General features: G+C 44.6%; 2 protein-coding genes across 2 annotated transcripts; both read right to left on the minus strand.

The window, feature by feature from the left end:
* Window positions 1–8,062: 8,062 nt before the first annotated feature.
* Window positions 8,063–11,394, minus strand: LOC136518348 (chaperone protein dnaJ C76, chloroplastic-like). The gene is made up of 9 exons (XM_066511996.1): window positions 11,137–11,394; window positions 10,686–10,814; window positions 10,440–10,569; window positions 10,229–10,349; window positions 9,820–9,901; window positions 9,549–9,599; window positions 8,811–8,849; window positions 8,628–8,724; window positions 8,063–8,466 (listed from the first exon to the last, which is right to left on the minus strand). Exons 2-9 carry the CDS (start codon window positions 10,812–10,814, stop codon window positions 8,339–8,341), a joined length of 777 nt encoding a protein of 258 aa, XP_066368093.1. The 5' UTR covers window positions 11,137–11,394; the 3' UTR covers window positions 8,063–8,338.
* Window positions 11,395–13,461: 2,067 nt separating this feature from the next.
* On the minus strand, window positions 13,462–18,013 carry LOC136516024 (uncharacterized). Its single transcript, XM_066509443.1, has 6 exons — window positions 17,851–18,013; window positions 16,759–16,787; window positions 16,579–16,632; window positions 16,346–16,444; window positions 15,012–15,090; window positions 13,462–14,129 (listed from the first exon to the last, which is right to left on the minus strand). Exons 1-6 carry the CDS (start codon window positions 18,011–18,013, stop codon window positions 13,462–13,464), a joined length of 1,092 nt encoding a protein of 363 aa, XP_066365540.1.
* Between the last annotated feature and the right edge of the window lie 7,746 nt (window positions 18,014–25,759).

The raw sequence follows: 25,759 nt of genomic DNA on the forward strand, positions 1-25,759 counted from the left end.
AGTGCGACGGAGCTGCATCCGGACGTGGCCTGGGGCCGAACGTCCGGGCACTAGTTATTCCCCTTTTTTTTCTTAGTTTGTATTCCTGATTCTGCGTGCTGTTTTTAGCGTACTACTAGATGCGCCAGTTACATAATTTGCCGTGTATTGCATGCATGATGCAGACATGGCATTGCCCACGTAAGCATAGCGTTTACCCATGTGGTGCTGCTGGCATGCAAATATGGATATAGGCCTCGCTAGTGTCGTCACTAACTGTCACCACTCGACAAAGGCGTGGTGTGACTGGTGAGTGACACACGTACTTCCTGTCTTAACAACGATGCATGGTTGCCAAACTTAGGTGAAATTAGTTAAGTTATTACATCCCACTTAGTGTAACACATGCTTAGTTAACATTCACACCAGAGCGGATCGGAAAGTCGATTGATATGATAAGTTCATAAATACATCTCGTGTTTTATGCCACCACCACGAGTTATGCCTCTCGATCCCTATCAACTCACTATTCTCAATCGACAGGGTCACTCCCCGACCTCAACGCGGGAGCTCGGCCGCAAAGAAGCTAAAGTGATTCACCGACAAGATCCTGCGTAAGGCGCCATCGCCGCCGCTGCCTCAGCCGGTGGTGGAGGCACAACCAAAATTACCGATACGCAACAGGAGGATCGTCGCTCAGCCACTTTCACGCGTCCCGGGTTCTAAGCAGGGGGAGGTGCTGGTGATGAAGCGGATGGGATTCCTCGACGGGCCGGAGAAGCCTTCCACGGCAACCAAGAATGTCTACGACAATATCTTCGTCAACCAGCTCAACTCCTCGTATGCTGATGCAATGCGAGAGCTCTTCCCGAACCCACAAGGAGGGCGGATGAGGCGCCACACAAACCAGCGCGTCTGATCGCTGATGTTGGCTATGTAGTTTTTTTAGCGAGTAATAGCCCATGATCCCCTTCTGCTAGGAGGGCAGAACCGATTGTATAACATAAACCCCCCCCCTAGTGTGCCATGTTTGTGGCACGTCATTGATACAAAGATGCGCAAACTTTTTGCATATTCGAGAAAAAATCGACAGGGTCAAGAGCATAGAAGTAGCCATACATGGGGGTCATCTCCTACATCAAATGTAAAAAAAACTCGGCCTACGGTGGGCAGACAGCCCCCGCAACTTTGTGCTTAAGGAAGAAGACCTTCTCACGCAGGCCGAGAAAACCCCCGAACACCGTGTCCCGCCCTTACACAGGGGCCCGTTACCCTGTGAGTGGGCCGGTCCGTTGCCTGTGCTTTGGGAAAGTCGAGACAGACGAGGGGATTTTTTTGGTGGGTACCGGAAATTCTGCCCACAGCGGGCCTTGAACTCCGGTCGGCAAGCAGAGGCCTTAAGCCTCACCTCCCGGCCAGTCGAGCCGAAGCTCGTCTCCCTCCTACATCCAATGTAGCACTATGCCCTACACAATTGTACTTCGTAGGATTTACGTGATATTACTCAAATAATATGCATTATGGCTTTAGCAAAGTAAACAAGTTAGGTTTCCTTAAACATTTTGTGCATAATGGAAAGATTCACCTAACCAACTATCATACGAGTAAATAGTGTCATGAATAAAAACATGAGGGTGGACCTCGATCTTCACGAGTCCTTTCATGGTAAGTCTATTGTGATGCTAGAAATTAGGAACATACTCATAACTGAGATTGTGATATTTCGAAATGATTAAAGGTGTCCTTGCAGGGGTGCATAATGTTACCCACAAGAGGATAGGGTCACTGCCCATATGACTCATCTAAAGCAATCAACTCCTAACTCACAAAGTCGTAAGACCATGTATGGGGCTGACGCCTGCCCAATGCCACATGGAAGCCGGCGACCAAAGCCCGCGAACAGTGGCCGTAACTATAATGGTCCTAAGGTATCAAAATTCCTTGTCGGGTAAACAATGAGAAAGCCATCAAATGCATCCATAAGTATTTTAAGCAATCAATTAAGAAGTAAACAATCAACACTTCAAGGTATGGAGGTGAACAAGTCATAGCCCTACATACGTCAACATGCATCTCGAGTAACATAAACAAGTTATGCAACAACATTACTTCTTAGGTCTTAGGCTACAGGGTGCTAGTCGACATATAGACTGCCCATCTAATTAGCCAGACTATCCGGATACTTAAGTCGGACCGTTCGTCCGAGGGGTTAGATTGCCCCTCAAGAACATGTGTGCTTGAGACTTGAGTGGGTTTGTGAGGACCGTCCAGTACTAACTGTCGGGGACTAATACTAGGATATCCGAAGAGGATGAGCTAATGACCATCAACATTGATTCATCTGAGCAGTCAAGAGCGCGACTATGGCTCGAACCAACCCCAGGCGTGTAAGCTCTGCCTCGCCCGACCTCTAGGGGAGGGATCCGCCTCGCCCGACCCCGAGGCCACGGGCTCCGCCTCGCCCGACCTCTGGGGGTGAACTCCGCCTCGCCCGACCTATGGGGGAGGGCTCCGCCTCGTCCGACCCCAAGGCCATGGGCTTCGTCTCGCCCGGCCCCTGGGAGAGGGCTCCGCCTCGCCCGACCCTTGGGTTTGCGCTCTGCCTCGCCCGACCCTAAGGCCGCGGGCTTCGTCTCGCCCGACCGTTGGGTTTGCGCTCCGCCTCGCCCAGCCCCTAGGGGAGGGCTCCGCCTCGCCCGACCCCGTGACCGCGGGCTCCGCCTCGTCCGGCCCTTGGGTTCGTGCCCCACCTCGTCCGACCCCGAGGCCGCAGGCTCCGCCTCGTCCGACCTCTGGGGGTGGGCTCCGCTTTATCCGACCTCTGGGGCAGGCTCCGCCTCGTCCGACCCTGAGGCAGCGGGCTCCACCTCGCCCGACCCCTCGGATGAGGGCTCCGTCTCGCCCGATGGAGTTCCATACTGCCGCCAACCACTCCAGGTCCAGACATATGGGCCTGGGTCAAAACTTTGACACTAGAGAAAAGACTGGCACGCCTCAATGTAACCCGCGGCCACGATAGTCCATACCTGAGGATTCATATCAAGAATAGCGTTGAGCGTACCGGTACTGTTCTGCCTAACCCTCGTACGAACACTGACAGGCGCGTCAGTTCATCTCGACGTCCGTCAAGACGGAGTGGAGCACCATGACCGGCAGACGATGCCTGCGCATGGCGCCAGTGATGGACAGGGCCATGACGTGGAGTTGCCCCTGTTGACATCTACAGGGTCGGCGGGATCCGCATGAAGGAGAAGAAGGACCCGACGATCCTGAAGGACTTCTTCTCCCTCTCATTCTTCTCTTTTCCTCCGCTGTAACCCGTGTTTTCTCTTGGCCTATAAAAGGAAAAGCAGTGCGTACCATAAAGGGCATGTGATGACTGATCGGATTCAAGCAAAAAAACCCATCGAACCCCGAACCGATCACACAACTAAGCAGCAATCGAGCTCTCAGCACCCGTTCACTCCTTTCATCAGAGACTTGGGACATGTCCCTCTCTCGCCCGTTTGTAACCCCCACTACAAACTTTTGGTGCCAGTAACACGAGCAACAACAACGAGCTGGACGTAGGAACATTCTACCGGAACCAGTATAAACCTCGTGTCCTCGAAGAACACCATCCGAGTCAGACGCGCAATATTAGAAATTTATTCATCGGTGGTGACTCGAAACATCGACACTAACCATCAGACTGTCCGAGTGGCCGTGACTGAGTTATGTTTGGGGTAACTATCTCAGATAGTCAGATGGCATAACCCGTAGGTGAAATTTTGTTAGGTTGTCCCTCTAAACGGGCGTATCGTCTGCCTAAACCAATTTGCAGACAAGGTGCTTCTCTGGTGTTGTCTTCGTAGAAGATTTCACAAGACCATTATTACCTAGTTTTTGACTTTCCGGAAATATATTGGCGGATGAATTAGTCATCGTTGTTCTTGTTTCTTTAGTCCTCTCAATAACATATTGTGGAAGAATATACATTCTCATGATTAGTATCCAAACACTGAATATGCATCCAAAATATAAACTCGGTTATGAGTACGTAGTTGTGGGAAGCATAATTTTGCATTGGATTAATTAGATTTGATTAGAAGGATCCATTATTCAAAAATTCTAATTCATTTCTTCTTCAAATATTTACTTGTGGCATATCTAATCCATATTTATCTGCTGATTTATCTTACAAAGAAAGGACAAAGAAAAGAGTCTTTCTTATGGAAAGGCATATTATTGTATATTTTTAGGGATAAAAAAAATCGCAACATACTAGTTATGGACCGTCTGTCCGACTGGTCAGATGGTCTGTCTGGGCATGACGACATGAAAACAACCCTCTCTAGAATGGAGAGAATATCCATGTATCGTCCGTCTATGCTTCCATACTATCCCTAGTACGTGATCCTAGGCGATCTGCTGGCTAGGCCATGCATTTGTGGATTGGATGTGGGATCTGTGCAGAGGTGATTAGTCTTTGCTGGTCAGGTTCTACTCTAGCGGTCCGTCTGTGCATGCTGGCCGACTGTCTGCTAGGTTGTACTTTACCATCCGTGAAAGGGAGAAGAGTGAGAGGGAGGAAGGGATAGAAAAAAAGACGTACGTTGCAAGTGAGGGACGGCGGACCAAAGAAATTATTGTACTCCTCACATTTTGCCAGTTTGGTTGATGCACCCCAATCAATTACCTTCTCAAACACGACACAATGTAGAATTGCCAACCCATGGTGTACACGTACATATATACTAGCCTAAAGCGAGTACACGTGCAAGCTGGCTACAAACATGATTATATAGGCGGTAATTCTTGGTATAGGGCATCCGTCCGTGTCGGACGCTCTAGATGGTGAGCCACCCGTGCCAGCCCAACGACCACCCTTTTTATGTGCTCATCCACTCGCTCCAGCCGTTCTAAAAAAACTCACCTCACAGCAGCGCTACGACAGGTCTCCGCGAGACCGCGACTACGCTCCGCCGCGCCTGCGCCACCTCGGCGACCGCGCTCTCCACCGCGCCTCTGCTCCGCTAGGTGGCATCTCCACTGCGCCAGAGTCCAGCAGCCCGTCTTCCTCCCTCTCCACCACGCCTCTCGCCCGCTACGGCCTTCTCCACCAGACCTGCCGTGGCCTTCTCCACCAGAACGGTGAGCTCTACATCGGTGAACTCCACGCGTCGACGAGCCTCCATTCCGAAATAGCAAGGAGATATTGCGCTGGAAGCGCATGTTGCAAGCGTATGTTTCAAGTGATGTTTCAGAGGTACGTTGCAAGTGTTTTATGTGGATGTTGCAAAAGTAAATCGGGATGTTGCATAAGTTGCAAGTGTTTCAGAGGCATGTTGCAAGAGTTTGTTCAAAATGTTTCATCTGTTTTAGGCGTATGTTGCAAGCATTTCGATCTGGATGTTGCATATGTTTCACACATATATGTCGCAAGAGTATGTTCGAAATGTTTCACTCGTTTCAGTCTTATGTTCCAATAAGTGTTTTCATGTTGAAAGTTGCAAGTACTTTATTTGGATATTGCATATGTTTCACACATGCTTCAAGTGTATGTTCCAAATATTTCATCTGCTTCAGACACATGTTGCATCCAAGTGTTTCATATTTCAAAGGTAGAGAGTCATGAGGGACGGCTCGAGCACCAGGGTATGGGGTGCGGCGAGCCAGGGCCGGTGATGGGGCATGCTGGGGCTGGCGATCTAGGTGTGCGGCGCACCTAGGGTCGTGCGGACGGGGCGCGCTCATCTAGTCGTCCTCATAGCTGCTCCTGGGTCCTGCCCGTGTAGAGAGAGGAGGGGTTCAGGGGAAGGAGCGTGCAGGGACGGCGGCGGGCGCGGGGAGGAAGTGTGGCGTCCGGACTCGTGGAGAGAGAGGAGAGGGTAGGAGGAAGGAGCGGCGGGCGCGGCGTTGGCATGCATGACGGAGGAGGCGCGGGCGTCCGGACACACGCTTCTATCCGGACGTCCGAACACACGCTTCTATCCAGACATCCGAAAGGATGATATAGATCTCCAACGTAGCAGTCCAAGTAAGGGACATCCTTTGTAGTCAATAGGAATACCTGACACTACTACACAAAACTTTACCGCGGCGGGCAAAAATGCTTAACCGAGGCGAAGGTCACGGTTAATCGTGGCATTAACCGAGACGGTTGCCCTGTCCGCCTCGGTTAATCGAATAAAAAAACCCCAGAGGCCACCGACGAGCCCGTTTCTAGCCCTACCGCCAGCCACCGCGGCACCACTGCCGTGAAACAGATCCGCCGCTCGTAGATCCGCTCGCCGTGGCCGTCGATGGAGGTAGATCCGCCGTCGTGGCCATCGATGGAGGCAAATCCGCCCGCCGTTGCCATCGGTGGAGGCAGATCTGCTCGGAGAGGGGTAGGAGCGCTACTGCACCGGATGCACGGGCCGCTGCTCTCGTAGAGGGGAAGGAGCGCCGCCGCACCGGATCCACGGGCCGCTGCGCTCGGAGAGGGGCAGGAGTGCCACCGCGCCGGATCCACAGTCTGCCGCGCTCGGAGAGGGGTAGGAGAGCCGCCGCGCCGGATCCACAGGCCCCTGCTCTCGGAGAGGGGCAGGAGCGCCGCCGTTCCAGATCCACGGGCCACCGCCGCCGGAGAGAGATGAGGTTGAGAGGAGTGAGAGAGGTGAGGTTGAGAGAGAGAGAGAGGAGTCGCATGAGAGAGATGGAGGCGAGTTTGGATGAGGGAGCTGCGGTGTGCAGCGCGGTCGGCTAAGGGAGCTGAGAGAGTTTGGATATGGGTGAAACCCTAAGGGCAGTATATATACACTGAGCGCAGTATCGTGCCGAGATGGGCTGTCTAGGCTGCGAGCTAGGCCATTATTTACCAAGGCGGGCCTTATAGTGTGCCCGCCTCCGTAAATGGATTAACCGCAGCGTTTGAGTTATATTGCCCGCCTCGATTAAACATTATTAACCGAGACGGTTGCTGGCCCGACTATCATGCCTCGAATAACCGAGGCGGACAACCAGGCCGACCGCCTCCGAGCCCCAAATGGAAACGTTGTGCAAAAGATTTTCTATAGTAGTGTGAAATTTGAGTATTAGTTCTATGTTCATCTCTAACGCGCGCTCTCTCACACACACTTATTAGAAAAGAACAGGGTGTTTCTTTCTGTCTCCGTCACTAGGGCCTACCGTTCGGTTTCTATATAACAGCATATACTTTCAGACACGGTATGAAGAAGTGTGATTATTCTAAAATGAAGAGAAATACATACATGATGCGACCGTAGGCACAGTGCTAAGTTCTAACCCAAGACAAATCAGAGCTTGTTTCCACCACCGCACCACGCGACGAGCCCCATCACCGCCGATCGCACAGCCGTACGTGCCCCGTGGTGCTTGGATGCGCCGCGAAGCTAGCTAGCTAGCCTGAGAGGAGGGACGCGGTAGGATCCGCCGGTCCGAGGCAGGCAGGAGCCACCGATTCACAAACCAGCGGCGGCGAGGCGAACATGCTCGTGGATATCCGCCTACTCTCTTCGATTCTTTAGGGCTTGCTCGCCTTTCCATGATTCGATCCTCTCGTTTTGCAGTGTGGTCTCAGGACCGGGAATAATAATCTGCAAAAGCCTGTGCCGCTCCACCTACGTACGTGGTACGTACCGGCCCTAGCTTGCTTGCCTCCCAACACGTACCGCCGTGTATCCTCCTATTCATTTCAGCCAGCCTGTATGCCTTTGTTCTTTCTCCTCGTAGTCGGCATTGTCCTAAGGTATATCCCCATTTGATTCCTCATCGTGCCTTTAATTTGCAGCAGTAGCAGTGCCTTGCCACATTTCAGTAGCGAGTATAAATACCCCCGCACAGTGATCACTAACCTATGCGCCTGCACATACACACACAGTAACACACGAACAGGCCATTGGCTCCGAGACTCAGATGTGCACTTGCATTGCTGGGCAACTTCTCCTTTGGCAGATGCGCAATGCGCTCCGATCCTGGGGCTTCTTCCGCGCCTACTGCCAAAGGAAATTTGCCCCGGAATTCATCTGCACAGCCACATACAAACGCGCGTACAAAAGCGAAAGGTTACAGTGCAGTACGAACTGCGATGGTACGGCGGATGTATATATATACGTACATTTCTACTTATTTTATTTTATATTACATGTTTGACTTTTGTTCTGCACTTGGTGCTTGTCTTCTATACATGTTATCAGCATCACTATATCTACTTACCTAGATTTAGATTTACAAATGGAGGAGCATGAGTGCAATCTGGGAAGGCACTGCAATCCTCCGTTCGTATCAAACAATGACACTGTACAAGTGTACATTTAGCCAATATGCCAGATATGGTCAAATTAATGATGCCAAATGTTTCTCTGTTCCATATGTACTAATCTTTGTTGCCCACTGCCTCCGGGAGCTTGTGTATCGGAGGCCTGTCTGCACCTCGTCTGGAGAACTCTCGCCACCGTCTAGCAGCAGCTGCCTCTATCTTGGCCCTCTCTGATACTTCCTCCTCTGTCAGTACACATTATTAGAAACAATCAGATTTTTCAACAAGATAAGAGCTGATAGACGTACAGTCAGTAGATGTAGATTGCGTGTTTTAGATGTTGCAGATCAGTAACTAAGGTGCTTCTCTGACAAAATATGTTATTTCTAGTTTCTAGTAGCATTACCGTTGCTTTGATCTTGTGGTGGGGATCCCCAGATGTCACTCCATGAGCTTCTCGTGTCTGAATTCTCTTGTTTCACCATCCGTGTTCTGACTTTTTCCTGCAAAATCAAACAGATTTACAGTAAAAAAACATTTATATTTAAAATTTTCAAATAATGGTGTAAGGTGTACAAAGGAGTAGTACCAAGACTTTTGCTTGACTCTTTTCCCAGCGAGCACTTGCCTATCACACATACAAAAATATATCAATACAATATGACCCTTAACATCAACACAGACAGACAGTTTCACCTTTAGATCTAAGGGCGTACCCAGTGCAGAGAGCTCTCGCTCTGTGCGGGGTCTGGGGAAGGGTGTCAGTGGCAAGCCTTACCCTCGCTTGTGCAATGCGAGGAGACCGCGACTCGAACCCGGGACCTTCCGGTCACAGGCGGTAAGACTCTACCGCTTACACCAGGCCCGCCCTTCTTCACCTTTAGATCTAAGGTCCATAAGAAATTATACTAGCGTTAAATTTGTACTTTGATAGCCTTGGTATTCCATGATACAAACATATTGCTTTCGATGGTAAAATGCATCCAGGGTTCTTAAATTTTTTTGTGATTTTCACCTAGATCCATAAACATTCAAAGTGAGGAATTGAGTCCTTATATAAAAGTTTTAAATGGTTTGCTCTAGGTTCACTTGGGGTCCAATTATGGATCCAGATTCTCACTTGGAGTGAGCCACTTCAGAAGTTTTGAGAACCCAAAAAAGTTTAAGAAACCATAGGTGTATTTTATTCCACTTTTAATTTATCCAAACAGGGCGATTAAGTTAATATATGCATCCATGACAAAAAAAAACTGAATATTGAGAACATGCCATGGAGTAATAAATTATATAAAGCAGATAAAGTTTACATGAACAAAGAGATAATTACCATGTGGAAAACATCGACTGAAGCTCCCATACCAGCAAGCATCAAACCAACCTGCTCAGTTATGATTTTTTTTATTACTGTACTGATGGTAGAATATCGAATAATATCACCAGATAATTCTTCAACTAAATTCATTATTACTGTATGCAGTACACTACTCTTATCTTGAAATGTATACTGACCGAAGAATTTGCTTGAGAGTCGGCCACGACAAAAAAGCTACATAGATCACACAAATTTTAAAGTTCCATCTGATAGAAAGTCTACTTACATTCACCCTCTCTACTCTAAGCATCTCATTCTCAAGGAGTGACAATTGTGCAGCGGAAGTCCAGTGAATACAATCAACTGGGCTGAGAATGATAACAGACAAAAGTTTAGCACAAATATTAGCATCTGCAGAACTTGGAGAACATCATCAACATATTACTCCATCCGTTCCAAATTATAAGTCGCTTTGACTTTTTTGGTACATCCATTTTGCTATGCATCTAGATATAATAATATGTCTAGATACATAGCAAAATGGATGAACAAAAAAAAATCAAAGCGACTTATAATTTGGAACAGAGGGAGTAACTAATTTCTTCTGAAATCTGAACAATTTGCAAGGCATTTCATAATTGGGTAACTACAAGACCTAACAACTGAATAGACTTTAAGATCATAAAAATTCTCACCAACTATCAATGGCATCCTGAATTAGCTCTGTGCTACCTGACTGGGAGTAGACTCTTGACCTCCCAAAATCTTCCTCAATCTCAAAGACGCCAGGGCAGATATTGGCACAGTTTTTACATCCTACAATGTTGCATCCACAACAAACAAGATACTTGAATCATGCTCCTTACCCATAAGAAAACTTCTATTCACAAGAGAGGATCAATATACCAATGCAGGTAAACTCATCAACAAACACATGATCCTTGGGTGCACTGTCATCAAAGAAAGGGTTGATTGCTGTTGCTGTGTACCCATCGATCTCATCATACACTGCACGTTGTGCTGGATCACTCAACACCTGCCCTTGCACACCCCATGTTAGCTCGTGCAATGACAAATTTCAAAGCAATAACCAATAAGAAAACATCTTGCACGCAGCATGCATAAGTTTAAAACTTCATTGCAGACTCTTACCGAGTAAACCTCATTGATGAACATGCAGAAGTTAGTCACGTCAGGGTCGTTCCCACTAAGGTCGGGGTGGCACTCTTTCATGCAACCGTAGTATGCCTTCTTAATTTCCTCAGGGGTTGCATCTGGCATCTAATGGTAGAAGAATCAGGTGTTCCATATTAGCAGCAAACTTATTATCTCTAAGATAAATAAGATCAGTAATATTATCTGAACCTAGATTAAAAAAAAGTAAGCATTTTTTTTGGAAAACTGGAAATAGAAGTGCATTTTGATTCTTCCCCAAACCTTATAGAATGTTAACAAAAGCACAAATATGCTACTACCAAGAGCAAAATAGTATAGTGATTCCAAAGTGGTTTGGTCCAGAGAACTAATTCTTTCGTCTACGATTCAAATTAAATAAGGTAAACTAATTGCTAAACAGCAAACCAATGTTCCAGAGTATACTTACCACACCCAGAACGGAGTAGTAATCGTCGGCGACATCCTCCTCCTCCCTTTCATGATCCGCTTCCGTTGCAGTGGCACAAATCCTGAGATCCCTCCTCCGCGCACTCCAGCTCCGCTGCCGGTCGTTCCGTACGGCTCCGGCGAACCCGACGGTGGGCAGTTACCGCGTGGGGCGGGAGCAGGGGAAAGACCGTGGCAGCGTCGCCAGTGCGTCGGCGAGCACCGGTGGCGAGAGGAGAGGGGGCGCCATTGCCTAACGGATTTTAGAACGCGGCGTCCTCCAGCAAGATCGTAACTCCAACTAGGAGACGGCGGCGAGGGGTTTGCTTTTCTTCGCGGCACGAGAAAATTGGCTATTTGCCATTCCAATGGGCTTCGCAAAATTGCCATTAAAAAAATTGACTTCGTAAAATTGCCAGTCTAAATATATACACTTATTTTTATTGTCATAATCCTTATTTAACTTCTTTGTTTCTATATTTTGGAATTGTCCTCTACACGAAAAGACATTTCTGCCCTTGGCTACTGCAAGACGTCGGGCGGATCATCGTTGGCACCTTTGCTGCGTCAGACGTCAGAAAGATCAGCGTCATGTTTCTGGAAGTTGTCCCAGTCAACTTGTGGTATAGGATCATCAACCTCCATATCAAACATAAACCAAATATCGTTTGCAGTTTACGGTTTACACAAAAAAAGTTGAAAAAAAGAAACAAAAAAACGAAAAGGCTACATCACCACACCTCGGAGGCAGGGCACGTTGCACCATGTCAGGCAGCGTTGAGGGCGTAGAGTCTCCGTTGAGCGCAGGTGCCAGCGAAGCCACGTCAACGCCGGTCAGCGAGGGCGTGTCCACCACGAGGGACGGACTAGGATCCGGCGGGGCGCGTGACGACGTTGGGGCTGCATCTAGCCTGCCGAGTGCGTCGGCCGCTTGCAGCAAGCCGAGCGCGCCTGCTGTCGGGGCCACGACGAGGGGCGGCGAGGTCACTCCGAGTTCCACCGTGATCGTGCCGACGGCTGCCGAGGTCGCTGCGAGTTCCTCCATGGTCGTGCCGACGGCCATCGTGGTCGTTGCAAGCGCAGGTGACGACGTGGCGGCGCTGAGCACGGGTGGTTGTGTGGCGGCGGCGAGCGCGTCCGCCGGCGGTGCCGCGTCACGGCCGCCCTGCATCGTGGACATCTAGGGTACGCGTTCTTCGTTTGCAAGGACGTCCGATGCAGTTTGCGAGTGGAAACAGATTTGAACTATCTTTCTGACGTCTGATACAGTTTGCACGTGGAAACGGATTTGAACTATCTTTCCGGCTCATGCAGCCAAGATGCAAACGACGTCTCCCAGCAGCCAAGCCAAGGACAACAATGACTTTTCGCGTGGAGGACAATAAAAAAACAAAAACAAAGGAGCTAAATAGGAATTATGGCAACAAAAACAAAGTGTACATATTTAGACTGGCAATTTTGCGAAGTCAAATTTTTGAATGGCAATTTTGCGAAGCCCATTGTTTGCAATGGCAAATAACCAATTTTCTCTTTTTACACTGTCCTCAGCAGCCACTAATTCTTCTGGTTCAGGTTTAACGGAGATCTATTTTTGCATATTAGACCTTACACGTATTGATATTTATATATAAAGACCTTCTGCCACCTAAAGAACTTCTATTATTTTCCTTTTTCGGCATACATGGTTGAAGAGGATGAGAGTTCAAAGCTAAGATTTTTTTTTGTGGCGGTGAGAGTTTTGGCGGAAAGGGGAATATATGAGTTTAGATGACCAAACTCACACTAATCAATCCCCCTAAGGGAAGAATGGAAATTTTGCTTTTCTCTACTCCTAAAAAGACTAGTATAATGCACGTGTTAACGTCACGGTTTTATTTTGAGGACGTACATGAAAACAACCAAACAATGATTTTTTTTTCTATAGTTCAACTTTTACACAATTGTATTTGAGCATGTGTACAATCCGGGAAACACTTTTCATAAGAAGGCGTAATAAAGTTATTTGTCGCATTAACCATCTAAGTTACATTCTATCTAAGTCCTTAAACATGACTTAGAAATTGAAGTGCGCTCGCTCAACTTTGGCATTTCAGGCATTAAGTTAATGGCAAAGTCAGTGTTGTACTCTGAGGAAATTGAAACGTGCCCGACGACCCTAAGTGGCCCCTCCATTGCGCATGAAAATAATAAATTTTAGGTGAATATGCACAATGAGTAAAATGGATTACCAACATGCCCAAAAATATATTAAAAAAATCAAGCACCTGCCCAGCAATATATATTTATATGAGGACTGATAAAATGGTTTGAGTATACCCACCATTAATCACCAGTTTATGATGTCTTTATAAACAATATTTTTGGTGCTCTTCCATGTAGGATCCAATTCCTCTTTTGGTTTAGCCAAAATTCTTGTTGTTGATCTTGACACTCCCCTTGATAAACCAACATAGAGCTGTCCATGCGAGAACACAGGTTCTGGAAGGTAGATCCCAACATTAGGGATAGTTTGTCCTTGCGATTTATTTATCGTCCTGGCAAAACTTAACCGTACTGTGAATTGTTTTCTCTTGAACTCGAAAGGAAGAGAAATATCATCCGAGAGAGACAATGGGAGCCTTGGTATGAAAACCCTTTTCTGCGCATGTTGTCCACCAACAATCTCAGCATCAATTGTATTGTCTTGCAATGCTCTGACGATAAGCCTTGTTCCATTGCACAATCCGTTGCTAGGATCTAGGTTGCGGAGAAAAATCATAGGACAATTGATTTTTAGCTTCAGCTCGTGCGGGGGGAGGCCATTTGGAGTTATTGAGTTTAAAAAATCAATAGGAAAGTGATTATGAGGATCGTCAACAATAGTGTCGAAGGTGTGGTAAACCTTTTCCTCACCTGAAAACCTCTCAATCATCATTGCGTTCAGTCTATCAACATGTTCATTTTTGGTCGATAGAATGGCACGGGAGCTCATATAGGCGGTTGATGTTGCATGTTCTACAAGTGAAGGGAAAACATGTTGAATGAGTTTGTTGACAGCCACCTCCGTGTCAGTAAAACCAATCGCAATGTCATATCAGGGAGTCGAATATAATCATCTCCAATCGTTTCCTTAGTTCCATTTCCAATTCGTAGCAGGTAATTTGAAAACCAAGGATCAGACTGCGCCCTCATGTTACATGACAATCTTATCTTCCTTATTTTCTTCCACAAATAGGATCTTTGCAATGTTGCATCAGTTACCTGTGCTCTTTTCCCACCTGTGACCACAAGAAGGACCTGTCTGAAGTCTCCACCAAATACCATGATCTTTCCTCCAAATGGCAAACCACATTCCATAATATCCTCTAGGGACCTATCAAGTGTCTCGACGCGCTGACGCTTGGTCATGGCAACTTCATCCCAAATAATTAAAGATGCCCTACGAAGCAACTCTACAGTGCCACTTTGCTTCGTAAAGCTGCACATGTTGTCCCCAATTTTAATTGGAATTTTAAACCTTGAGTGCGCAGTGCGTCCCCTAAGCAATATCGATGCTGCTATACCAGATGTGGTTGTTGCAATGGCTATTAATCTTTCAAACCAAACTTTAGCAAGGAGGGCCTTATATAAGAACGTCTTGCCCGTGCCTCTAGGACCATCTACGAAAAAAATTAGGCTCTTATTAGCATGAACATGCTGAAGGATTTCATCAAACCCTTCACGTTGTTCCTTGTTAAGAGATTCATAAATATCTAAATGTTCTTGGTCTATAGAGACGTTCTGTTCCTCTCTAACCTCTTTCATCATGTCATTGGAATTCTCTATATAATATTTTCCTTGCTGTCTTATCTTCACGGTTTTTACTGAAATACTCGGTAAGTGTGGTCCTATTAGAACCTGGGCAATTGACAACATCCTCAAGGGTTTCCTCCTCATTATATGTCACAGATTGCATATCAGGCAAATGTAGTTGGAGCTGCAATACAACAGGATAAACTCCAAACATTGGGAAATCGAATATTCTATGCACAGCTTCCGGTGGAGATATGTATCTAGCATTCATGTATTGTCGTATCTCATTGATGACACCATCATCTCTATCATGTTGATCTTCATTTACCGAGAATGATGCTTGGTCATGGCCTTTATATACATACTTAAATAGATACTTCACTGCTTTAATGCTCGAACATGCTTCAACATTAATGTGACAGTTGTATCTCATGAGCAGACCAGGGTTGTAGGGCACCACCCACCTGTTATCAGTGTTTTCCTAGATGCTAAATGGTAAACAGTCGGTCACCTACCGTTTAGCCATTATTCGGGCAAAACATCCTATTAAACGGGCTAAACGGCCAATTAAACGGGGTAAATGGGTGATTAAACGGAAACGACGGACCATCGTGTAGCGTTTACACGGTGTTTAAATGGGCTAAACGATCGTTAGGCGAACAGTGCCTGTTATCTAACTCTGCTCTCCTAATCTTTACTCGACGTTCATCATCCCTTCTCCTGTATGTTGGATATGAGTCATTTCCTTGTTGGGTTGCCTCATAGAACTATCGAGGATAGTGAAAGCGACACTCTCCATCTACCATGCACGCGCAATTTTTGTTTAGCACGCCACACGGTCCATGCAACATATGACTGATAACCAGATCATGCAACTCTGGGTATCTATCCTTGTCTGGTATCTCCGCTGAAATTACTCGATCATATGCATCTGGGGTTGTCAACTTACTCCCTAACTTCATGATCAACAAGAAATGCTCATGTGGTAGCCCCCTTTTTATAACTTGATAACATGAACGTATGCCGCAACATCACCAAAATACTTTCTCTTGATCAGAAGATCTTTTAGATCTCTCAACTTTGCCCTGTACACTCTTGCAACCATTTCTGACCTATCTTATGGTTCATGCCCAGGTTCGAGATTGCTTGTTATCTCTTCCCAGTAGGGATTGCATGTCATGGTGATGAAGTAATCAGGACTTCCAAAACGTTGCACAATAGCCATAGCATTAAGGAACCTTTGCTGCATGTCTCGATCGCATCCTAGGAATGATCTTGGCAGCACAATTCTCTTACCAACCTTAGAACCCTAGGTCTCTCTAGCAGAAATAACATCAACCAGTCTCTAAAATACAATTAAGTACGTACAACATTAGAAAAAGACAGTAATAAGGTTGCAAAGTTCATAAACAAATAAACAAAATAATTTGAGTAGTTACCTGGTATAGCTCTGCCAGTATAAACTTTTGGTTCTCAGGATCAGAGTACCAATCTAGCCTCATGGACTCGATCTTTATATACATATCTACAGCCCATCGCTGGAAAAGACGTCCTCCAAATAATAAAATGTTAAAAAGTCCCTGTCTAACTTGTATCTTGAAGCAATAGTATTCTCGTGCAGTCACATATCTTGAAGATTGTGTTGCATCAACAACTCTACTTAGCCAATCACCTTCTTGTACGTCATTGTCGCCTTCTTCTGCATGATTTTCGTTATAATTATCAACTGCAACATATATAAAAAATGTCAGATCTCTATTTTAATATATACTTACACCATAGTAGGAATGTTATAACAGAAATTATTCTACAATATAATTATTCCATAGAAGTATTATAGCAGAAATAATACCTTGATAAGCACCAGTAGTGCCCTCATCCCTGTAATTAACATTAGTAGAAGCGGGGGTTACAGATGGTTGAGTGACTAGATCAGCACTGTACGTCATAAACTTGTTCCATCCGATTTCCCCTCGTGGGTTGTATAGAGGATAAGCTAATGGGTCATAACAACCATGGTATGCTCGGATATATTGTGGACGACAATCCGTCCTTCCATATACAACCACACTCCTATCAAAATATCTCTGTGGATCGTTCCCCTCCATCCAGATAGCAGCAACTTGGGCTGCCATTGGGCCATTGTACCTTCTCTGGTCAGGCGTGACATTTGTATCGAGTTCAATCCAGTAGTCATCCAAATTTGGGAAAGTACCATTTCTCCTAAAAGTATGAACATATGGGTTATCCTGCAAAATTGTAAGGATATTTCGGATGAGGTTGATATCAAGATCAGGGGACCTTTTGACTTTGTGTGACAAGGCCTCATCTTCTGTATCATAAAAGTAGAGCTGTAGATGCCGAGGGTGTAACACCTCGGGTGTTTAAATACTAAAACAGGACATGTCATCATATGCATTGCAAAGCATTTGATCATATGGAAAACTTTGATATGCATTCACCAAAACAAGTTTACATTTATGTTATGAGTGTTGCCTTGTATGGTTTGAATTGAGTTAAAAATTTGGTTTGGATTTTGAATTTTCAAGAAAACCTTGATTTTTCAGTATTTAAAGCCTACCCTGAAAAACTCATTTAAAAATCTAAGCATATTTTGGGGTTGAGCCTAAAAGAAAAAGTGTAGAGCTTGTCAAGTTATACAAAGTTTGTTTTTGGAGTTTTCAAAGTTATGTAGAAAAATTTGAAGTAATTTGAAAAGGCGAGATTCTTTAAATGTTCCCTTTTTGAATTCAAATTTGCATTTCAAAATGTAGACCGAATTTGGGTATGGTTATAAAAGCAAAGTTGTAGAACTTTAAATTGGGAACAACTTTTATTTTTGGAGATTTTTGAGTTGTTACATAAATTTGGGAGTAATTTGGATTTTTAAATCGAATGGCAGTTTGGTAATTCTGATGAACAGTAACCACGGAAGCCAACTCACCGTCTACGATCTTCCTTCTGCTTCCAGACGCGACGGTGGCCACCCTTGGCTTCGCGTTGGCACGGGAAAGGCTCCTGCGTGGCTTCTCCTTGCTTCTGAGCCACTCTATAAGGACTTCACCGTCGCCGTTTTTCGCTACTCTCCTCTGTTTTCCAGTCGCCATCGTCGCTGCTCTGTCGTGCGTTTGCTGTCACCGTAGTGCCTCCACCATTTTGGCAAAGCTTGTTCCAGCTCCGCCTACTCCTTGCGCACCTAACCAACTGAGTCTTGGTGTCTGATTCCACTGAGAACCCGCTATGCACGCCTTTCTTCCTCACGGCCGGCAACCTCACCGTCGTGCTTGCGCCGTCGTGGCCAGCGCTCTCCGGTGAGCCGTTGCTCTTGCTCAGTGTATCTCTAGCTTTGCCTTGATGCCATGGTGCTTAATACCTTGTTGCTTGATAGTTTTGTCCACCGCAGTCGCCGGAGCACCGCCACCGACGACGTTTTGCTCCGCCGTGGTTGCTTGGATCGTTGACCTGCTTCACCGTTGCTTCTCCAGCCCTGTTCTTTGCTCTATCAAGTTCAGGGTAAGCTACTGGTGCTTCCTGTGCACGTTGAATCACTCATTCGTTGTTCTTTCGATCTAGCTTTATGCTCCAGTGCGTTTGGGGTGAGCTCCAGGTTCTTTTTCGAGTTGTTTATGTGAGATCCTGGTTCATTCCGAGTTGTTTATGTGACTCCTGACTCATTCCGAGTTGTTTATGTGAGCTCCTGATTCATTCCGAGTTGTTTATGTGAGATCCTGATTCATTCCGAGTTGTTTGTGTGAGATCTTGATTCATTCCGAGTTGTTTATGTGACTCCTGATTCATTCCGAGTTGTTTATGTGACTCCTGACTCATTCCGAGTTGTTTATGTGAGCTCCTGATTCATTCCGAGTTGTTTATGTGACTCCTGATTCATTCCGAGTTGTTTATGTGAGATCCTGATTCATTCCGAGTTGTTTGTGTGAGATCCTGATTCATTCCGAGTTGTTTATGTGAGATCCTGGTTCATTCCGAGTTGTTTGTGTGACTCCTGGTTCTTCCGAGTTGTTTGTGTGAGCAGGTGGTTTGAAAATGAAATTTTTCTTTTTCAGATATGATTGAATAGTTGTAATTTGTTATTTTTGTGTAGATTTATTTAGAGCTCCAAAAATTATGAAAATTTTTGTGTGACCTCTCTGTGATGTATATTATTTAGGAAAAATATTAAATGTTACTTTTTAGTAATTTTTGAATGTGAAAAAAATTGCTCAATTAATTAATAAATAAGTTTCCATGATTTTTCTAGGCCTAATTAATTATCCAAAAATTATGAAAATTGTTTTGCCACTTAGTTATCATGTGATGAACCTTTACAAAAAATTTGAGTTCAATTGAAATAAGTTTTATGAATATGTTTAATTAGTTGTTAATTGGTATCCATCATCGAGCATCATATTTTGTATCTCGCATCATGTTAAACATGGCATTGTTACTACGTGTAGTGAACGAAGGTGAACACGTGGTAGTTAATCAAGTTGTGGAGGAGGTTAATCCGTCTGTTGAGGTCGCATCGAATACGTGTGAAACGTCGCAGGAGCCAGACTTTTCCGTCAACGAAGGCAAGCCCCGGATGCATACAACCCTACCTTGTGTTTTATAAATTAATTTTGCTTTTGCTTTCTGTTACTGCATTAAGTGATTAGGAGTTAAGTAAAAGCCTAATTGATGCATTACCCACCTTGTTATTCCATATTTACTATATTACCAGTTTTAAACTCGTATATGCCTAGTCTTGCTTAGCTATGCATAGAACGATGAAAGTCAGGTGATTGCCTGTCACCTGCAAGTTTTAAATAGAACATTGGTTAATTATGTTAACATGTGATATGGGAATGTGGAGTAATAAATCTAGACCGGGCGGACTCGGTGAGTGTGAGCCACCAGACATGGAGGTCTTGTGAGCGGGTTCTTTCCGCCTGTGTCGATTAAGGCACGTCCGTTGTTGAATTGCATGAGGTGAGAATTTGTAGTACTAACCACATACTCCGGTAAGCCTGAACTTGGCAATTCTATTACGAGAATGGCTACTCGCGCACTGGGAGTGGAGAGATGGCGGGAATAGCGTGTACCCACGTGGCCATGGGCTGGAATGGTGGAGTACTGTATTCTCGGGTGGCGCGGACCCATTCTTGCTTTAGAGGATCCGAGGGTAGGTTGATATATGTGAGTCGGGGACCTGCATATGTCGTGTGGTCTGGAATCCTCAGCTGGGTTTAATCGGTTCGAATCGTCGTTGCTCCTCGGTTATGGAGACTCAACTCACTGTTCATCATCGTAGTATTAATAACTAGAACTTGAGAATGGTTGATGAAGGTGTTGGATATGAAGTTTCATGATCTCATTATGGATCGTGTCATCTTTGTATATGATTTTATGAAGTTTAAATTGTTGAAATAAAGAATTTTGTCAAAGAGCTTTTACGCAAAATAACTTTGAGTATTGCTAAAACCATACCTTGAATCCCTGAGCCTGCATTCCTGAATTATCAGTTCTTATTTTGGATAAGTCTTGTTGAGTACTTTTGTACTCAGGGTTCATTGACCCTTGTTGCAGGTGAGCCTCATGAGCAGATCTGTTTTGGATCGTGCTGCATGACTATTGTTCGTTCTGATGATGAGAAGTAAATGTGTGGCCCTTGGGCAGGGCAATCTCCTTGTGTGTTTTGTATTATATTATTATGCCACTCCACTACTACTATGGTTTGTAATAATTATCGAACTTAGTTTATAAGGTTTGAAACAACTAGTTTGTAAACTATGTTATCGTAAGACTTCCGCTGTTTTTACTCTGGTGTAGATATTTGAATAAATGTTGTAATACTGCAATGCCTCTGTAACGTGATCCTGCTCGGAAATCGTGGATAATTCGGGGTTCCCCGAGGACACCCGACAGTCTTTTTAAGTTAGTGGAAACATATGCATAAATGTCAAAGGTCATCGGACTGTGACAGGTGCATATGGGCCCTATAACTTAAGAGGTTCTGCCACAGAGGGCCATGGGCACCTGGCACCAGGTGGTCTAGATGATGGTACAACCCGCCATGAACTCGAAATGTATAAATATCGATCCCTACTGGAGTGTTATATCTGCAGTCAAGGGTAACCCCTAGGCTTGCGAATGCGAAATGCGAGTTGAGATATCATATTTGTTGCTGAAATATTTTGCATCATCATACACTTGACTTGTGAATAACCTTTTCAGCTCTGCCGGAACCTCTAGTATATGTATTTGTACTTTTCCTTTTCTACAACAAAACTCGGGTGGCTCATACTAAAACCTCATCGCACCACAGTAATGGCAATCAGGGACATTTCTCAATGTATGTCTTTGTGGTAGGTTCTGGTAGATGAATTCATATGGATCGTCTATCACACTATGGCCAGCCGCACCATCCACAAGCATGCGATATGACTCATAATCATAACCTGTGTGGGAAACATTATAACAATCATGTTACTTTACTATATATATATGGTTTATGTAAAGACATATATAATGAAGTTGGATGCCATATAGATGTCGTCGTAGTACCTTGCGCATGTCGCTGAATGATTCCATCATCATCGTATAAGTTTTCGTTGTGCAATCCATGGCTACCGTCCATGGCAGCTTCGTCACCGTTTTCACCATTTTGTACAGGTTTGAATAGCTCATGGTCGAATTCATCTTCATTTGTTTCAGCATCTACATGGTTGCGACGCAGATCATTCAAATGAAGCTCTGCATATACACACACACACACACACACACACACACACACACACACACATATACATATATATATATATAAGTACAGTAGCATATATATATATCCAATATATCCAAATGGCTTATTTTTTTTAAAAACAACAACATGTGGTTGATGTCCTCACCTGACTCACCGGTAATAGGGAATGGTGTTTCTTCTTCGCATGCCATGCTTAATGTTCCGTTTGTTCTTATATATAGATGGTCCAGAAAGAACCATACATGCCATACGTGGGCCTCTACGTCCTGGCACGTAATTATCATTTCTATGTAGCCACTCTGTGGGATCACCTGACTCATCTTTTTGCTTATATTCTATGGTTGGTGTTTGCACTACTGTTGAGAATGCAGTTCCAAATGTCGCACCTTCACATATGAATGTAGGTAAATTAGAAGGTGGAGGAAATGCATATGTCCAAGATATTATACGCACCTACGGATGAGGACGTCGGCAATACTTGAGACACAATAGAGGCGGTGCTAATATTTTGCGATGCAGCCTTCCTCTGTGCTCGGTACTCACATTGTTTCCTATTACTCTCTTCCCTTTGTTCATCGGTCATCTCAGCTCTTCGCTTCCGTTGTTGCCTGTTCCTTTCTTCCCTCTTAGCATTAGCAATGTTAGCTGGTGTCGTTTGTGGGGCTGAGGCATATATTTTTTGTCATTTATAAAAAGGTTTTATTAGTAGAATAAAATAATGATACTAATTCACAATAAGCTCGAAGTATACCTAGGTCATCTTTGCCGGTGACAACAGATAGTGCACTGTCTCTTATGGTCGTTTCGGCAATGCCAACATGGCTATGACCCCGTGTGCATCTGGTGGGATATTTTCTTTGTCCAATATAATTGGGGTGTTTTGGTCCATGCTGGAGTAATTATTACCTGCAAATTGATTGTTACACAAAACACATGAACAAATATATTGAACACCCAATACGACATGTCTTAATTAAAGGCGTACCTGGTATTTGTTGGTTCATTGGTGTCTGATAGCTTACTAGACCATCGGGCCACATAGCATCTGCTACCAACGTGGATGACGTTGCATTGATGATGTCATTTAGATTATCCCGTTGAACCTTCTTCATCGTCCGTTGTTCACGTCGCTTCCTGTTCATCTCCTCTCTTTGTTCATCGGTCATCTCATTTCATCTTTTACGTTGTTGTTGGTTCCGTTCTTCCCTCCTACGCTCAGCTTCATCTGCAGGTGATATATGTATGTAGATATTTTTGTTTGGTAATTTTGTAATAATCTAATCACACATGGTAGCGGCTATACCTGCACTGATGTTGTTTGTGACTAAGGCCCTATTTGTGACATTGCTCAGTGCACGTTGCCCTTCTGGATTGGCCATAATTATTTCCCAAGCTGCTGATAATAACCCCTACAATTGACCAAATAAGCATACATTTAAATGAGAAATTTAATTCCCCTCGGATTGTTATAAAGCACACCCAATATTTAAGTCTTTTAACAGAGATATTGAGAGAGGATGCATGCTATGACATAATGGGCACTTTGTAACCCATTATACTCAGATAGGATGCAGCTAAATATTAAGTGTCATCTGGGGCTTCGAGCGCAGATGGAATTTTCTTCATTTATTTTTTGAGTGAATGGGCATGACATATGATTCAAATGTAGTATAACCTTGAATTACCAGATGGAATTAACAGATGGCATGACATATGATTCAGAGAAGTGTTGCATCATATATGATTCATGTATGCCCTTGCTAGTGCTATGGGAAAACCAAAAGATAAATTTTTTAAAGGAAGAGGAAAATAATAATGTCAAAAGTCAGAAGCCTAAGATTAACACGAGAAAAAGACCCCGCATATAAAATTTAAACCACCTAACATAATGTATAACGCCGTTACGGAATTCTTTGCCACGTAATTGAAATTTGTACCAGAGAGAAGAGATACAAGGATATACTCATTCCTTCCTTCTAATCAGAATCACATCCAAGCTTTGAGTACAAGTGTACAACTCACATACGTTGTAAAGAAAAATGTTGCCTTTCCTTTCTTTGGTACATAAAAATGGATGGGGTGTAACACCTATATTCCTAAAATAAGAAACACTAAGCTAGCAATGTTTTCATTTTCAAATAACAAACCTTTCCAATAAAATAGAAAAGAATACATTAGTGGTTAAATATTGTACAATGCGAGCCCATTACAACAATCTTATATTTATTTAGAGAAAGGCGATAAACACCTCATATCAACCCTATACTTTCAGAACAAAATTCTTAAAAATATTCCAGCAGGCCTACATCATTGTAGCAATGATCATATTTTGTTCCTATTCCTCCTCTCCAATGCATGTTGCTTCTAGTATAAGTCCTTATGTTCCTCCAGCCTCTCTAGCAATGATCATATAGTAGAATAGGGAATAGTACTGGAGAACTCAAATAAGAAAACCATAGAGAGATCGCTAACTGCTAACATCAATGACAATCACCAATGACAACTGCCTGCAATTATAATAAAAACTATGAATCCCATGCCATTAACAGAAGAAAACCCTGCCAAACTATTTGTCTAGTGGGATTCACAAATGTGCAATATCTGTGCCAAAAAAATAAACATAACGGATGCCACAATTCAATTTTTCTTTAATTAATATGCATGCCGTAGTTACTCAAACAAAAATTTTCAAGCATTATCTAAGTGCCATCCGAGAATGGCTTGAGGTCGCTGGGATTAAACAAGTAATCAATATCCCAAAAAATTAGTTTTGCTAGGGGAAACATCTACTCTAAAGTGAATGAAACAACATAGAAGTGAAGCCCTCGAACCACATCTCTACTAAGAATGCACATAAAGAAAGCATTACTTGCCCTTTCTTTACGGACACTTTAATTTTGATCAACAAGATAAGGATCTTCTCTGATGATAAATAGAAGGTAAAACCAACATTGGCTTAGAAAATCGCAAAAGGACATCTCTCACCACTTACCAAGTTATCGGATCCAAAATGATGGTGGCTGAGGGATTCTGCCAGCCGAGCTGAAGCCTCTGTATGTTATCTCCCAACAAAGTGAGGTATGAATGCCAGCTTATCAGTTCGTCTTTATCATAATCAGATGAAAAATCTAGGTTGCGTCGGCAAGAAGAAACCTGCAATTTAGCATTTGCAAGACGTCAGGACATGGGTTGAAAATAAACTGTTAAGAGAAATAAATGCAATTCCTAAATAATTCTTGAAATCATTACAGCCGACATCACAAGCACACTGCAATAACAATAATCAAACCAAAACCAAGAGAGCTGCCGGCCTTCTTCTTCTGCCGTTGGTAGTGCTCGTTGTCATTGCTGTGACGTGGGCATGTCAAGCTGCATGAAATAAAAAAGCGCGTGTGCTCACTCGTGTGATGGCCGTGTTAGCCGCCAGCACAACAAGCCGCATGCTCACCCGTCTGCTTGGCATGTTGATACATCATTATATGAATTATTCAGTGACACATTAAAAAATTCAGTGCCACATAAAAAAAATCTTCTAATAATCTAAAGCCATAGAAGTCTATAATGTAATAAATCAGTTTTGCATACCATATGTGTTATGCGCTTTTGCTGTTCGTGCCAATTGCAGATCGCCGATCACCAATCCTGGCTCCTTTTGTGATTAATCCCTAGGGAAGAAATTGGAGAATGAAAGGACAAGGAGAAACGTGAGTACGTGACTAAAGGAGAGTAGGGCACCTAGCAGAAGGCTAATTGGCATTGGCTGTTGTTGAGTCTTCGTACCAGGATTCAGATGTACGTGTACCTGCAGGGCTACTGCAGAGTTGCTCGATGCCCGATGGCCGTGCTCGGCATCGTCGCATCGCCCGCTCCAATGGCTGTACCGTATGCACACAGAAGAATCCGATGGGAGCCGCTTGGTCGCCGCCCCGGTCCGCACTCGTCGCGTCCGCCGCTGTCGTTTCACGAGTCTCGCCGAGTGCCGCACCGGCCCGCGCCCTGCTCGCCGCGTCCGCCAATCACGTTTCTCGACCCTAGTCCTTCGCGTCCTGCTCGCCGCGTCCACCGCCATCCGCGAGCACAGCCGATGCGGCAACGAAGGCAGGGCCAGGAGGAG

The sequence above is a fragment of the Miscanthus floridulus genome, chromosome 17 (assembly GCF_019320115.1).
Source record: "Miscanthus floridulus cultivar M001 chromosome 17, ASM1932011v1, whole genome shotgun sequence".
Taxonomy (NCBI): domain Eukaryota; kingdom Viridiplantae; phylum Streptophyta; class Magnoliopsida; order Poales; family Poaceae; genus Miscanthus; species Miscanthus floridulus.

Coding starts and splice junctions, on each gene's coding strand:
- LOC136516024 (XM_066509443.1), bottom strand. CDS start 18,013: ATGGCGACTGGAAAACAGAGGAGAGTAGCGAAAAACGGCGACGGTGAA. Junction 16,445..16,578: donor CGACAATGACGTACAAGAAG/GTGATTGGCTAA, acceptor CGTCTTTTCCAG/CGATGGGCTGTAGATATGTA. Junction 15,091..16,345: donor TACTGGCAGAGCTATACCAG/GTAACTACTCAA, acceptor GTTGTATTGCAG/CTCCAACTACATTTGCCTGA.
- LOC136518348 (XM_066511996.1), bottom strand. CDS start 10,814: ATGCCAGATGCAACCCCTGAGGAAATTAAGAAGGCATACTACGGTTGC. Junction 9,600..9,819: donor TTAGAGTAGAGAGGGTGAAT/GTAAGTAGACTT, acceptor ATAACTGAGCAG/GTTGGTTTGATGCTTGCTGG. Junction 8,850..9,548: donor CAGTCGATGTTTTCCACATG/GTAATTATCTCT, acceptor TATGTGTGATAG/GCAAGTGCTCGCTGGGAAAA.